This window comes from Carcharhinus amblyrhynchos, chromosome 9 (assembly GCF_965287045.1).
Source record: "Carcharhinus amblyrhynchos chromosome 9, sCarAmb.v2.hapA, whole genome shotgun sequence".
NCBI classification, from domain to species: Eukaryota; Metazoa; Chordata; class Chondrichthyes; order Carcharhiniformes; family Carcharhinidae; genus Carcharhinus; species Carcharhinus amblyrhynchos.
The window spans coordinates 50829546-50844680 of NC_137332.1; the positions used below are offsets into that span (position 1 = coordinate 50829546).

Genomic DNA, 15135 nt, shown 5'->3' on the forward strand with positions numbered 1-15135 from the left:
GTCATCTATATCAATGATCTGGATGATAATGTGGTAAATTGGATCAACAAATTTGCTGATGATACAAAGATACAAAGGTGTAGTGGACAGTGAGGAAGGTTTTCAAAGCTTGCAGAGGATTTGGACCACCTAGAAAAATGGGCTGAAAAATGGCAATTGGAATTTAACGCAGACGTGTGTGAGGTATTGCACTTTGGAAGGACAAACCAAAGTAGAACGTACAGGGTAAATGGTAGGACTCTGAAGAGTGCAGTTGAACAGAGAGATCTGGGAATACAGGTACAGAATTCCCTAAAAGTGACATCACAGGTGGATAGGGTCGTCAAGAGTGCTTTTGGTACATTGGCCTTTATAAATCGGAGTATCGAGTATAAAAGTTGGAGTGTTATGGTAAGGTTGTATAAGGCATTGGTGAGGCCAAATTTAGAGTATTGTGTACAGTTTTGGTCACCTAGTTACAAGAAGGATGAATAAGGTTGAAAGAGTGCAGAGAAGGTTCACAAGGATGTTGCCAGGACTTGAGAAGCCAAGTTACAGAGAGAGATTGAATGGGTTAGGACTTTATTCCCTGGAGCATAGAAGAATGAGGGGAGATTTGATAGAGGTGTATAAGATTTTGATGGGTATAGACAGAGTGAATGCAAGCAGGCTTTTTCCACTGAGGCTAGGGGAGAAAAAAACCAGAGGGCATGGGTTAAGGGTGAAAGGAGAAAAGTTTAAAGGGAATATTAGGGAGGGCTTCTTCACGCAGAGAGTGGTGGAAGTGTGGGATGAGCTGCCGGATAAAGTGGTAAATGCGGGGTCACTTTTAACATTTAAGAAAAACTTGGACGGGTTCATGGATGAGAGGGGTGAGGAGGGATATGGTCCAAGTGCAGGTCAGTGGGACTGGGAAAAAAATGGTTTGGCACAGACAAGAAGGGCCAAAAGGCCTGTTTCTGAGCTGTAATTTTCTATGGTTTATGAGCACGGCCTCAACCAGGATCTTGGGTTCTTGTCGCACTATCTGTAACCCCCATGACTTGCCTGGGCTTGTAAAATCTCACTTACTGCCCTGTCTGGAGACAATACACATCTCTTTAACCTATGCTAATGCTATCTCCACTCACATTGTCTGCACCTTTAAGACGTGAATAGCAGGTTAGCTGTAAAGACTTGCATTCTATTCAGTATTCTGTAAACTGTGTATGACTTTATATGTCCTTCTCTGATCAGAACCTTCCACACACCTGACGAAGGAACACTGTTTTCGAAAGCTTGTGAGATTGCTATCAAATAAACTGGTTGGACTCTAACCTGGTGTTGTGAGACTTCTTACTGTGTTTACCCCAGTCCAACACCGGCATCTCTACATCGTAGCTCAGGAGTACCAGGGCTACACGTAGCCTAAAGAGGAGCCCGCAAAAGATCCTAAAAGGACCAGTTAAACTGCAGTCAACAAGGGATATTTTAAAAATATAATTACTGATTGTGGATCTCCTGAATCTTCTATCATATTCAAAGAAAGACAGGCCATCACTACTTCTCCCACAGCTGTTACCAAAAATTGGCACATCAGAATTTTAAGGCATTCTAATAATGAGTTAAGTTTAAGGTTAGAGATGCTGCTACTATATATTACGAAACATAATGTGTGGGTGGGAATAACTGTAATGGAAGCAGTCATATCTCAAAATATCAGATGAAAATAAACCACTCAAGCGTTGCTATTGGAGTTCGTAACATCATCTGAGCCCTTCAATGAGATTGTTTTGTTGCAGTCACTCCCACTCAGCCAATTTCCTTCGTATGACTGACAGAAAGCTGTCCAGCATTCTCTGTGCATCACCAGCAATTACTGGAACATTTTTTTAAATTAAAAGTTGACAACATTAGGCTTATACAGAACTTTGACACATCATAGTGATTCGAGATATAGACTGGAGCCAAAAATCCTCAGGGTTGTTATGAAAGTCACATTTATCTTGGTGTTGAGAGCGGGGATCAGGAACTTATATTCCTGATGACCTTTTAGTGCATGCACAAACCAGGAGCATTCTTTGGACTGAGTGAGCCTGTATGTAAGCAGAATGGTGTTTAAATCTAGGTCAGATGACTGGGAGCGGAGCACCAATGAAAAGAACACAATTAGGCAGAGGTTAGAGAGAGATCCCAGAGGAAGAAGCTCATGGAGGGGCCCCATAGGAAGAGTCCCAACTGGGAGGACAGGGTGGGGAAAAAGTGCCAGTTCAAATAAAAACCCAGGAGCAGGGAAACAGGCTCCAAACAAGAAAAGGAATGCGGGAAACGGACAGTATGTTGATGACTCCATGCTGCTGGTCACTGGGGAAAAACACCCCTTTTGAGCAGTAGTGTTCTGTTTACTGCAGCCAAAGATCTGAAGTTGTACCTGTGAGTTGGTGCTTGAGCCCATATTTGGGAATCCAGTGGAACTGGATATCAGGGTTTGAGATTGAAACCCTGTGAGCTGAGCTGTCATTAATGCTGTCCAGCTTGAATAACATTTGAAGATAATTTTGAGGTTAGATCTTTGAAGATAAAGACTGGAATCTCTCATAAGAATGACAGTGTTTCAATGAGATTGGTTGACTCACAGTATTACTGACATCTTTTTGAGAAATTTTCTATCTTGATCACATCTGCATTTATTGTGGAGTATGCCTGTTACATTTGTTTCATACTTACCATGAATTTTTAAGTATAAGATAAATGTTGTAAATTGTATTATCTTTCTGACCTTGTATAGTAAATTTTTTTTTTGCTCAAAAGTCCTGGAATATTATGGCTTTATACACTAAGCAAGTGTCTTGAACCTTAAATTTTGTCTATCTTATTGTCTCTTACTTAGGGGTCTGGTCTAAGGTCATAACAAGGTGAACGCAACCAATGGAACAAATGAAAATTCAAGATTTTGATCTTGAATCAAATAGATTGAAGAATCCATTCAAGAAAATAGAAAGTCCAAATTTGTAAGGTGTATGACTTGGAAAGGAACTTGGAGGTGATAGCGTTCCAATTATTTTTCTTTTAATGCATTCACAGGATGTGGACACTGGTAAAAGCAGCATTTATTGCCCATCCCTAATTGCCCTTGAGAAGATGACGATGATCCACCATTGCTGTACGTGTGCAATAGGCATAACTGCTGCAAATATCAAGCTCATAGTTCATCTTTTGGAGAATATAACTTTTAGGTTGTAGATTTTAAAAGTCAGAATTGAAGAAAGAGAGGTATAAAACAGCTGGTAGGCTTACTCAGTTAAAAGAGCTCAAGATGTGATGTCAGCAATGCCTGCAAGAAGTGCCGCCCAGAGAGATGTTTTTGTTTTGGGAGTTAGAGATGAATTCAATTAAAATCATTAGTGAACCCTACAAAGTTGTAAAACCAATTTATTTCATTAGATCAAAGAAGTAATTGTAAATGGGAGAGAGTTAACCTGAAGGTCAGTATAATAACTTCATGAGTCAGCTGTAAAGGAACAGTGCTTTATTGTACAAAATATAATAAACCAAAACCACCAGTCTGTGCTGAACACAAACAGGTCTCAACCAACACAATGGACGCACTCACGAGCCTGCTTTATAAAGGGCTTGTATACGTGCTCCACCTGGTAAGGTCATTACCAATCACCAGAGAGCTCATATTCTACGAGACCTAAAGGGAGGTCAATCAGTGGATCCTAGTGCAAATCCTGGAGGTTATCACAGTCAGTTTTAGGACAGCTGCATCATTATGGAGATAGGTGGAGCTGAAGATTCTTTAGTTTCAATTTATCTGAGTGTTTGCTGAGATTTTGGAAGTGGTGTGTGTAGTCTTCAGCTCATTGAGAAAAGATAGCCAAAGTAAATGACAAATAGATCTGCACTGCAAGCAGAGAGAAATAATAGCTTTATCATTCACTAGGTGGAATACGGGTCAGGCTAAATCGCAGTTTAAATTTTGAGGAGGATAGAAGATGGAAGAAACTAGTGAAAGAATCTACAATGGTCTTCCTTGAGTTGTGTAACAAAGAAAGCAACCAACTGGTTAGCTTGGACACATTGGAAAAGTAACCAGAACTAGGGACTGAGGTATCTACAGTTAGAAGATTGTAAATGAAAGTTTTGCCTCGGAGAACAGCTGGAGCTGAGAAAATATTCCAGGGGACTGTTGCAGCATATTTATGGGTGGTCCATATAGAAGTCAATAATTTTAAGATTGATGTGTCTCATGAGAGAACTTTTGGGGGGAAGTGACCAAGTAAGGAATAAATGTGAGTGCATAGTCAAATGTTGCCTTGATGTCAAAGGTAGTCATATGGAATGAATCAAGTTGGTAAAGACTGGCATCTGTGATGCTAGGGTCTTCAGAGGAAGTCAGGATGGATCATCCTCATGGCATTTCTGGTTGAAGATTGTTGCAAATGATTCAGATTTTCTTTTGCATTGGTGTACTGAAGACTCCCATCATTAAGGATGAGAATATTTGTGGAGCCTCCTTTTCCAGTTGGTGTTTAATTGTCCATCACCATTCATAACTGGATGTGTCAGGACCATTAAGCTTGGATTTGATCTATTGGTTCTGGGATCGCATTGCCCTGTCTATTACTTGCTGTTTGATATGCAAGTAGTCCTGTGAAGATGCATCACCAGGTTGACACTTCATTATAAGGTATGCCTGGTGCTCCCCCTGACATGCCCTCTTGCACTCTCCTTGAACCAACCTCATGAATATCCAGTTTTAAACTGTTACATTAATGTTAGTCTACATTATCTCACCAAAGACAGCAGTAGTGCTATAAAACACAATGGAGGGAGTCCAGCAGTGAAGAGAAGGCTGTAATTTTCACCTAACTCACCCAGCTGAAAACAGTCACTGTTCATTTGGTTGCCTATATTACACACTGCTTAACTTCAATGGGAAGCAAAATGGGTGTTTGATTTAATCAGTTTTCCAATAGCTGGATTAGGTTAAAATTACTACTTTTGTCCTCAACTTAACTGTACAAAATGTACCAGAAGGTTGCTGATACAAACAAACCACTCCAAGATGAATGAGGACAGGAGGGATAGAGGAAATCAATTTTTTCTCATGGTGAATAGAACTCTGATTAGATTTATCAGCTTTGAAACCATTTCCTGGAATAGATTATTTGTGTAATGCAGCAGAAAATAATTATTTGTATTTATAACTATGGTTCACAAGATGTTCTAGTACAAAATAAAATTAAAATTGATATCAGATCTATCAGTAGGACTGGCAATTCCATTACCTAAAGGTTTAATTTTGCAAATATAAAAATATAAATACTTATATAATTACAAATATAAAATAACAAGAGTTAAGACCTATGCTGATGACACGAAGTAAGTGGAAAAGCAAATTGTGCGGAGGGTGTGGAAAGTCTGCACAGAGATCTGGATAGGCTGAGCGAGTGGGCGAGGACCTGGCAGATGGAGTACAATGTTAGCAAGTGTGAGATTATCCATTTTGGCAGGAATAATAGTAGGCGGGATTACTATTTAAAGGGCGAAAAGCTGCAGCACGCTACGGTGCAGAGGGACCTGGGGGTCCTTGTGCATGAGTCGCAAAAACCCAGTCTGCAGGTGCAGCAGGTGATCAAGAAGGCGAATGGAATGTTGGCCTTTATAGCGAGGGGGATAGAATATAAAAACAGGGAGGTCTTGCTGCAACTGTACAGGGCACTGGTGAGGCAGCAGCTGGAGTACTGTGTGCAGTTTTGGTTGCCACACTTGTGCAAGGATATATTGGCCTTGGAGGGAGTGCAGAGGAGGTTCACTAGGCTGATACCGGAGATGAGGGGGTTGGACTATGAAGAGAGACTAAATAGACTGGGTCTGTATTTGTTGGAGTTTAGAAGGATGAGGGGGGATCTTATAGAGACGTATAAGATAATGAAGGAGATGGATAGGGTAGAGGTAGAGAGATTCTTCCTGCTCAGAAAGGACAGTAGGACTAGAGGGCACAGCCTCAAGATAAGGGGGTGGCAGTTTAGAACGGAGTTGAGGAGGAACTTCTTCACTCAAAGGGTGGTGAATCTCTGGAATTCTCTGCCCGTTGAAGTGGTGGAGGCTACCTCGCTAAATATATTTAAGACACGGGTAGATAGGTTTTTGGTAGGCAAGGGAATTAAGGGTTATAGGGAGAAAGCGGGAAAGTGGAACTGATCCACTTCAGATCAGCCATGATCTTATTGAATGGCGGGGCAGGCTCGAAGGGCTAGATGGCCTACTCCTGCTCCTATTTCTTATGTTCTTATGTTCTTACTCTTGTGGCAATATATAATACACAACTTTTTTTCCATAGTCAGTTTAACTTACAACCTTTGTCATTATGAGGCATATAGATAGAGTTTGATATTACTAATATCAATGTTCAAATCAGAAGATGGATAGAAAACAATATATTTGAAGCTTTCACAGAACAGAGTAGGAAAATTGTAGGTGACCAAATATAGATGTGATCAGCTTCCTGTTTATATCTAGCATTTTAAGTTTTTTTTTAATTCGCAATTTATTTTTACTTTTACTTGAAGGGCATCAATGCTAGGAATGGAGCCATCTTCACTTCAAGTGCCCGATGTCACTTCTATGTTATACAGCATGTTAAAGAGCTATACCTTATTCTATCATCTCCTTACTTGATTAGCATGACATTCTTCCACATAGCTGGACCCTCTTTGAACGAGATGGAGGATTAATGTCTAACTGAGGGCAGTGTTGTGGGCCCATTCCCTATTTTTGTGTGTTGAGAAATTCAATTCTCACAGGAATTTTATAGTAAATATTCAAAATATCAAACTACTTATTTGGACTGCATTTGAGCCAATGTTGAGGAGATGAATTCCCAATCTAGACTGCTGTACTACCCCTATTTTGACAACCAATGGCACCAACTCTCTCACTTGACAAATATTTTTCACACCTCTTGCAAGAGTTGTGTGCTAATGGGACAAATATACTTGCTCTGCAGTCTTCTATTCCCAGTTGTGTGCAATAAAATATTAATCAGCCTTTGCACCATCCCTGGTTTACTCATAGCTGACAAAAAGAGAACAGAACAGCGCTATAGTGCAGTACTGCTACGCCAAGTTGACATGTCAGATTGAAGAAAGATATGAAATATGCATCCATACTTGGTTTCCTTATTTATTTCTCCAAGTTGAAAATGGTTACTTCTTTTCAAAAGGATGAGATGGAATGTACAGAAGGCTGTATCCCTAAAAAAAATGCTTCCAAGTTTGCTGGTTAAAAAGATGTATTGCAAGTTGGCTGTTTGCAGATCATCAATTGGCAGTCACTATCTACAAAAAGCACTACATCTTTAGTCCTCTGCTCATGCTACTCTGAAACTGATTGCTAGGAGGACAGTACAAGTGTACATTTTCCAATGGCAATGTGGTTGAAGTTGTGGCATCTGATTGTTCATGTGTATGCATAAGAGGGAAATAGGGTGGTGGAGGAGATTTTCAACATGAACCTCCACCTTAGGACTGCCTTGTATTGGCAGACACCTCGACATGTTGTACAGTTTAGCACAGGCTTTGCAAAGTTTTAGTAAATCGCCCTACCTTCCAGTCACTCTCCATTCCAACCTCAGCGTACTGAATTTCGAACTGAAGTTTGTACGGTGGCAAACGTGGTTTGTCCCAGCTTATATTTAGATAACCTTCATTTAGGGTGATTGCTGCATTAATTTTGGATGGTGCCCAAGGTTTCACTATCAATACAAAAAGGAAAAATGACATTGCAACATTAAATATGAAATTTTCATTAGTTAAATTATTAAACAGTCCATCGGACCCCCTTGGAGAAACAGCTATCTGGTCATCACTTTCTGTCGGTATCATTTGTAGATGGCCTCAACACAAATGCAGGACTGTGTTCCAAGACTCACAAATTGATTAGTTCGGAAGGAGTTCTGTTTTGATAGGTGGAAGTGGTGTGTTTGCTGTGATTGATTTACATTTTTATGAGGTTATAATACATTATAAAAGCAAAATACTGTGGGCATTGGAAATCTTCTTTTAAAATGTATTGCAAAAATCAGTAGTTTGGGCAGCATCTGTGAAGAAAGAAACAGGATTAAACTTTTGAATCAAATATGATTCTTGTTTGGAACTAAAGAACTTGTTCTTACGCTCACATTTCTGTTCTTGGCATACTGCAAAGTTGCAGTGAAGCTCAAGCTGGAGGAAGAGCACCTCATCCTCCATTCAGAGACGATACAAAATTCCGGATTCGACAATAACTTCAAACATGAACTCTGTCCTCCAAATCTGTATCTTGTTTTGTTTTTGCCAGGGGCCAGTCTGTTTCTTGTTTTCACAGTTTTGCTTTCAGACGGAGTTTGATTATTCATCCATTAACACCAACTCAGGACCAATGCTTTATATCTTCACAAGCATTATTACTCCCCTTTGCCTTTTGTTCCATGGCATCTTTGTTATTTAATCTCAACAGCCTTTTATCCTATCCCAGATTTTTCCTTTTTTTATACCTCTACCTTCCCCTTTCAATACGACAAAACCTGTCACATTTCTAGCTCTCTTCAGTTCCCAGGTGTCATATTCAAGTCAATGTGTTATCTGTTTCTCTCACAGGTACTGCCAGGTCTGCTGAGCTTTTCCAACACATTTTGCTTTTAATTTATAGTAGTTTCATTATTCTATATTGTCAATGGTTGCATGTTTATTTGGTTAGTTCAGTTGGCTGGATGGCTGATTCATGACACAGAGCTTTGTCAACAGTGCAGGATCAATTCCTGTACCAGCTGAGATTATTCATGAAGATCTGCCTTCTCAACAATGCCATCGGCTGAGGTGTGACTATCCTCAGGTTAAATCACAACCAGTCAGCTCTACCAATCAAAGAGGAAAGCAGCCTATAGTCATCTGGGACTATGATGACTTTACCTATGTTTATTTGGACATAATTACAAAGTGTGAAGTGAGGGGAAGCTCCTGTTAATGACATTATGAATGGCCCTGTCTGATTGATACTTTTATAAAGTTGTAAGACGTCATTATCTTTCAAAGCAAATTTCTGTTCGTTTCCCCCTCAGCATTTTAGGACTTGCCATTGTATTACTTGGTTCATTGGTTCTGAACATAGTGCAAACTAGGTGAGTGGGCTAGCGGTGTCAGGGGGCAGTGGGTAATGGGTAATGAAGGGCAAAAGAGAGTCATGCAACTATTGAAGTAGCAGGGGACATGAAAACATGTTGGGCATGGATGGGTCATGCAGGGAATGATTTGTGGAAGAGGGAGTGTGAAAGGTGAGAGCCTAACAGCTTTTAAAGCAATTGGGATGCAGTACCAGGTGCATCCCAATTGCACCTGGTGGATCTTCTAGCCAGCCCTCTGGTACTCGCCCAGCCACATCGCTGTCTCCAATCTGCTTCTGGTGACAGCAGGGTCAGGAATTACCCCAACTTGAGCTCCTCAAATCAAGTGACAATCTGGCCCAGTGAGTTGTGTGTAGTTCTTCATCCTGACAGAGTCACGGGACTGGAAAATATGAAGGCGAGTGAGGGGAACAGTTTTAACAAAAAAAGGCTGCTCCTATGTTGCCGCCAATCTTTTTCTTTTCATTAAATTCACAAGGAGAGTTATAAAACAAATCATTTAGATCCTAATCCAAAACTATGGGCCAACAAAGATTAACTCACCGACATCCATGGGAATTACACAGGTTGGTGGAGACTTGAATGTTGCTTCATGATGATGGAATTCTAACCATATCACATAACCAAAAGTGAGATTGATGGGCTTTATGTGACATTCTGATTCATTCATCTGCACTGGACATTCTTTAATATCAGTGTTCTGATCTTCAGCATTCAGGTTATCACACCAAGACTCTTGCCTTTTCAAGAAAAAGGTACATTTGTTTAATCAAACTGAATAATATAGAAACTCAGCTCAGAGACATTGTGCTTTACTAAATATGCAGTCGGTCGATGCCCCTCTCACAAAGAAAAGATTAAAAAAAAAGAAGCTTACATGTAATATTTTAGCTTGTAGTTGCTGACGGTTTCAGTGTTGTGTGCTTTTGGGAGCCATCTACAGGTCATTGTTTCCATTGCACCATCAGTCTCGCACGAGATGTTATTTTTCATATCTAATGTTAAATGTCAAAATATGAGAAAAAGCTCTTTTCTAAACAGGATAAAGATGCTAATGTATATTATCCCAAAAATGATTATTCAGTTAAATCCATATATATGTATAAAGAATATATGTGTATATATACTTATATATGTGAAGATTTAACATAAGTACATTCTAAGTACCTAAAAATAGATTTCAATTTTTAAATACTGTATTTATTCAATGTGTAAATGTATTCAGAAAATAAAGCTTGATAATACAACTAGTTATTTCAAATATTTTAGTAACACGAATATATAATTTCAACAGATGTCAAGAATTTCCTATAAATTACTGCAAGTATTAGGTGTATAATAAATGTTATTATCTTCAGGTCCGTTACCGTAGCAATGATATGAAACGTGCAGTCAGCTTTGCAATTGATAACTGTAACTTGGAATTAAACATTATCCTAACATAATGTTCTTTCAGAGAGCAAGAAGCTGACTCAAATAGTTATGACAGAATTTTCTAGAGGAGTCTTCATACATAAACATAAGCACTTCCCTGCTTTCCTGAAAGGGCATTCTATTTTGGGATACAATTCCACAGCCCATTCATCACCTTAACCAGATGACCAATCTTCTGAAACAACTTAATTAGTGGTAGAACTACATTTTAGCATCTTTGGGGAGGAGGGGAGATAAAGCAGGTAAACTTGATACTCTGGATAAAATGTCACGAATTGCTGTGACGGATTGATTTTTTTTTCAAACCATCAGCAAACATGCTGCTTATTTTCGAAAAAGGAGCTTACCAATTACAGTTATTTCAGCATAGCGATAGTTACATATACTCCTTTCTTCATTTTGAAGGCAACACTGTAGCATGATGCAGTGGGATTGTCCATTTGATGTTATGTTCACGAGAGTAACGCTGGTTTCATGATCATTGATTAAAGTATATTGATGTTCTGGAATTTTTTCATTCATGTTTAACCACCAGGCAACATTGTCAGTGGTCAGGGTTTGATTGTAAAAAACACACTGTACCGTAACATCCGAGCCAACAGTGGTCAGCACTTGAGAAGGATAATAAGTAATTTCTGTCAAAGAATATATGCATGTTAAATAAATATTTTTCTTAGTATTGGCATATGTACATCTTCATTATATAACACTTGACTATCATTATGTTAAAATAAATTATATTTTCTTTCTCCCTTGCCTGAGTTTTGCCTGTGCCAAACATCTTCAACCTAGAGACCTTGATCAACTCTCAAATTTTCAATCAAGGTATTCTGAAAGTGCTCATGTTGTTCAGCTATTCTTACCCATTAATTTCTCCTGATTGACGGGGGAAAAGACACAGTGGAGTTAAAAAATGTAAACTGTGAACAAAAACAAACTTTATAAACATTTTTTATCAACAGCATCAGCCCAATATATGTCAATAAAACTGCAAAGCAATCTTATCAATTATAATTATTTCAGCATAGAAAAAAACCCACAGTTCTTTCTTCATTTAGGTTGTACTAATATAAGCACATATGGCAATTCTGACCGCATAAATCACTAATTTATGAATTGAGATTTATGCAGCAGTGTCTTTAAATGCTGATTGGATAAAGATGCCCCAGTGTTTCTCGAGGTAAGTCATTCACTCAAGTTAAAAGCAGGAATAAAAGACAGATTATTCACTATGACATTAAAGTAGATACAGTATAATCCACTTGGGCCTGCTTTCCTTCTGAACCATTGCTTCAATAATTTAACACCTGTAAAATTTTAATGACCAGCATTCTTTTTGATAAGATTCTTTTTTAATTAAGTTGCAAACAGGAAAAGGTCACAAGACATCTCTTCCCATCCATACATTCATAGTCTTACTCATAATCGAGGAGTTTAGCTAACCAAGAGCCAGGAAGTAAGCTCATATTTTGGAGAAGTGTAGCAGCATTACTCTGCACCAAGACATGGTGGGACACTGACATAAAGTTGGGTGAGGAGATGTGAAGAATTTCCAGAATTTGTGAATCCTATCAAAAAGAAAAAATATTCTGAACAAGAAAAAAGACTTGCACTTATATGGCACCTGCATACCATCCTCTGGATATTCCAAAGTGTTTTTAAGAACATAAGAACATAAGAACATAAGAAATAGGAGCAGGAGTAGGCCATCTGGCCCTTCGAGCCTGCCCCGCCATTCAATAAGATCATGGCTGATCTGTCGTGGCTCAGTTCCACTTTCCCGCCCTCTCCCCATAACCCTTAATCCCCTCGCTTATCAAAAACCCATCAACCCGCTTCTTAAAAATATTTAGCGAGGCAGCCTCCACCACTTCAACGGGCAGAGAATTCCAGAGATTCACCACCCTTTGAGTGAAGAAGTTCCTCCTCAACTCCGTTCTGAACCGCCCCCCCTTTATCTTGAGGCTGTGCCCCCTAGTCCTACTGTCTTTTTTGAGCGGGAAGAGTCTTTCCACCTCTATCCTATCCATCCCATTCATCATCTTATACGTCTCAATGAGATCTCCCCTCATTCTTCTAAACTCTAACGAGTACAAGCCTAGTTTATTCAGCCTCTCCTCATAGCTCAACCCCCTCAACTCCGGTATCAGCCTAGTAAACCTCCTCTGCACTCCCTCCAAGGCCAAAATATCCTTGCGCAGGTGCGGCGCCCAAAACTGCACACAGTACTCCAGCTGCGGCCTCACCAATGCCCTATACAGCTGCAGCAAGTCCTCCCTACTTTTTTAGACCAATTAAATACATTACAAATATAATCACTGTTGTGATGTAGGAAATGCAGTTATCGATTTGTGTACAGCAAGGTCCCACCAATAGAACTTTAGACCAAATTGTCTATATTTGGTTATGGGATAAATGACAGTTTTAGAACTTCTTGATCTAAAATGCAATACCTCTTGACGGTGCAGCTTTCCATCAGTACTACACAGAGGTGCCAGTTATTCTGTACACCCCTGTGGGCTAAGGATGCATAAAGAATCACAAGGTAAGCTTGATAACCAGAACACTGGGAGCTCTTTTCTAAGAATCATTCACAGCCAGGTCTAAACTGCCCAAGAGGATCTCATGCTGGGAGTACCTAATTACTCCAGGGTCACCTGACCTGCACTCTTAAAGGGGCAGTCCATACCTCAAACCTAACATACAATATCTACACACATATTGCACCAGTCTAGATTATGTGCTTAAATCTCTAGGGCTTAAACCATTTAATTTATGATTGAGAGGTATAAATGCTATGACTGAGCCAAGGCTAATATCAATTAGAATATTATTCACAGGTAAAACTGGAAATTTATGCATAAAATTTTTTTATTTAGCATAAATGTATTTATTTTGCTGTTTTATGAAAATATTTTTCATTAACTTTTTTTATTCATTCATGGGACATTGCTGGCTGGCCAGCATTTATTGCCCATCCCTAGTTGCCTAAGGACAGTTGAGAATCAACAACATGACTGGCACGCAATAGCATGAAAGATCAGACTGCTTAATGATACATACTACATATGTAGGCTCGGAATACCACAATCAATAAGCTACATCTTAACTCATAACAGGTGAAGTGTGATCTTGCAAATGCATACTTTTACTAGAATGTCCAGTAAAATTAATTTACATGTGCCGCCTGAAACACAACAACATTTGAAGAACCCCAGAAAGGATCACTGGGTTCATGACTAGAAAAGCTCGGAACATTCCTTGGAGTGGCTGTTGGAAGTGGCAGATAAGTAGCTAACATGTTTGTACTTTTGCAATCAGTTTGTCTGCAATCATTTCACAAGTACTTCAAACAGTCGTCCCAATGTCTCTCCATTTCCATTTTTGTTGGTAACCATTTTAAAAATTTGATCCCAGTGTCCCAACATCCCCACTTTCACAAAAAAGGAATCACAAATATTATGGAGAACAACCTGTGGGGCCCTCCTGCAGGAAATGAGCACCAACTTGTTGACCCACTGGATGGGGAATCAGCGCTGGGCAAAAAAAACTAAATGAGCTGGCCAGGGATAAAGCAAAATAACAAACTGGTGTGCCTGTGAATGGAATGAATCCCAAAAGCAAAATCACACATTAATTTTTCTTTACAGTTGCTGTTTGACTTGCTAAACATTTCCACCATTTTATATTGTTGCTTCGTGGTCTTTAAAATTACAGATTTGTTGATCTCTCAGCAACAGCTGTCCAAGAGGTGTTAAGCTATCAGGGCTGCCTCCCGCCAGGGTGCACCGACTGAGACAGGTGGCAGGAATTTTAAATGAGGGATGGTCAGCTGCTTTCAGCAGATCAGAGACTGTAAAGGCCATATGTGCCTGTTTACTCAGGAAGACACCCAGCAGCAAACATGTTGACAAACTCCTTCAATCTCTGTCGGTCAGGGAGTCAGGCTTTTAACAACGGAATGCCATAAAATGAGTCACACAGCAGCAGGCTGCAAGAGGACATAATTGCTCAATGACACATTTCTATGCTAGCAAAGCTCCTTCAGAATGTAATAATCAAGTATCAGAACCCCTACACAAGCTGGGACCCTGACACCTGCTCTCCCTGTTCACCAAGTCAACAATGAAGCAGGAACGTAACAGAACAAAGTTGCCTTATGTAAAGGGATATTGCCCTTACCATCTGCATTTTCCATTGTTCCACTGTTCTTGTGCATCACAGATAACTGAAGCTTGTCAGTGTTTCATTACTGTTTGTTGCACAATTATTCAATTTGCATTGTCATCTGAATTAAAGTTCAACTGCATTTTTTTTACTGCTGTTGTTTCTAATACTACACCACATGTTATAGTGCTTGAGCACCCCTCAGGCATGATTGAGAATTGTTGAAAGTACTGAAATCGATTGGGTGGGAGGGAAGCAGAGTGGAGGTGGTGCTAATGGTTAATTATTTTAATCTAGTGCCATAACTCCCACTCTCCTAGCAATGTTCCATTTCAGGGTCTTGCTCTGCTTCCCACAATTCACAGGTACAGCTGCCACTAGTTCTTTGCCAAATTGATAAACTACTT

At 39.6% G+C, this 15135-nt stretch overlaps 1 protein-coding gene across 1 annotated transcript in view; it reads right to left on the bottom strand.

Annotated features, from left to right (window-relative positions):
* lepr (leptin receptor) overlaps positions 1 to 15135 on the bottom strand; it is a 133949-nt gene that overhangs the window by 42692 nt on the left and 76122 nt on the right. Inside the window, 4 exon segments of the mRNA XM_080196751.1 lie at positions 7572 to 7720; positions 9671 to 9867; positions 10005 to 10122; positions 10909 to 11196. Coding sequence (XP_080052877.1) covers positions 7572 to 7720; positions 9671 to 9867; positions 10005 to 10122; positions 10909 to 11196 — 752 coding nt within the window.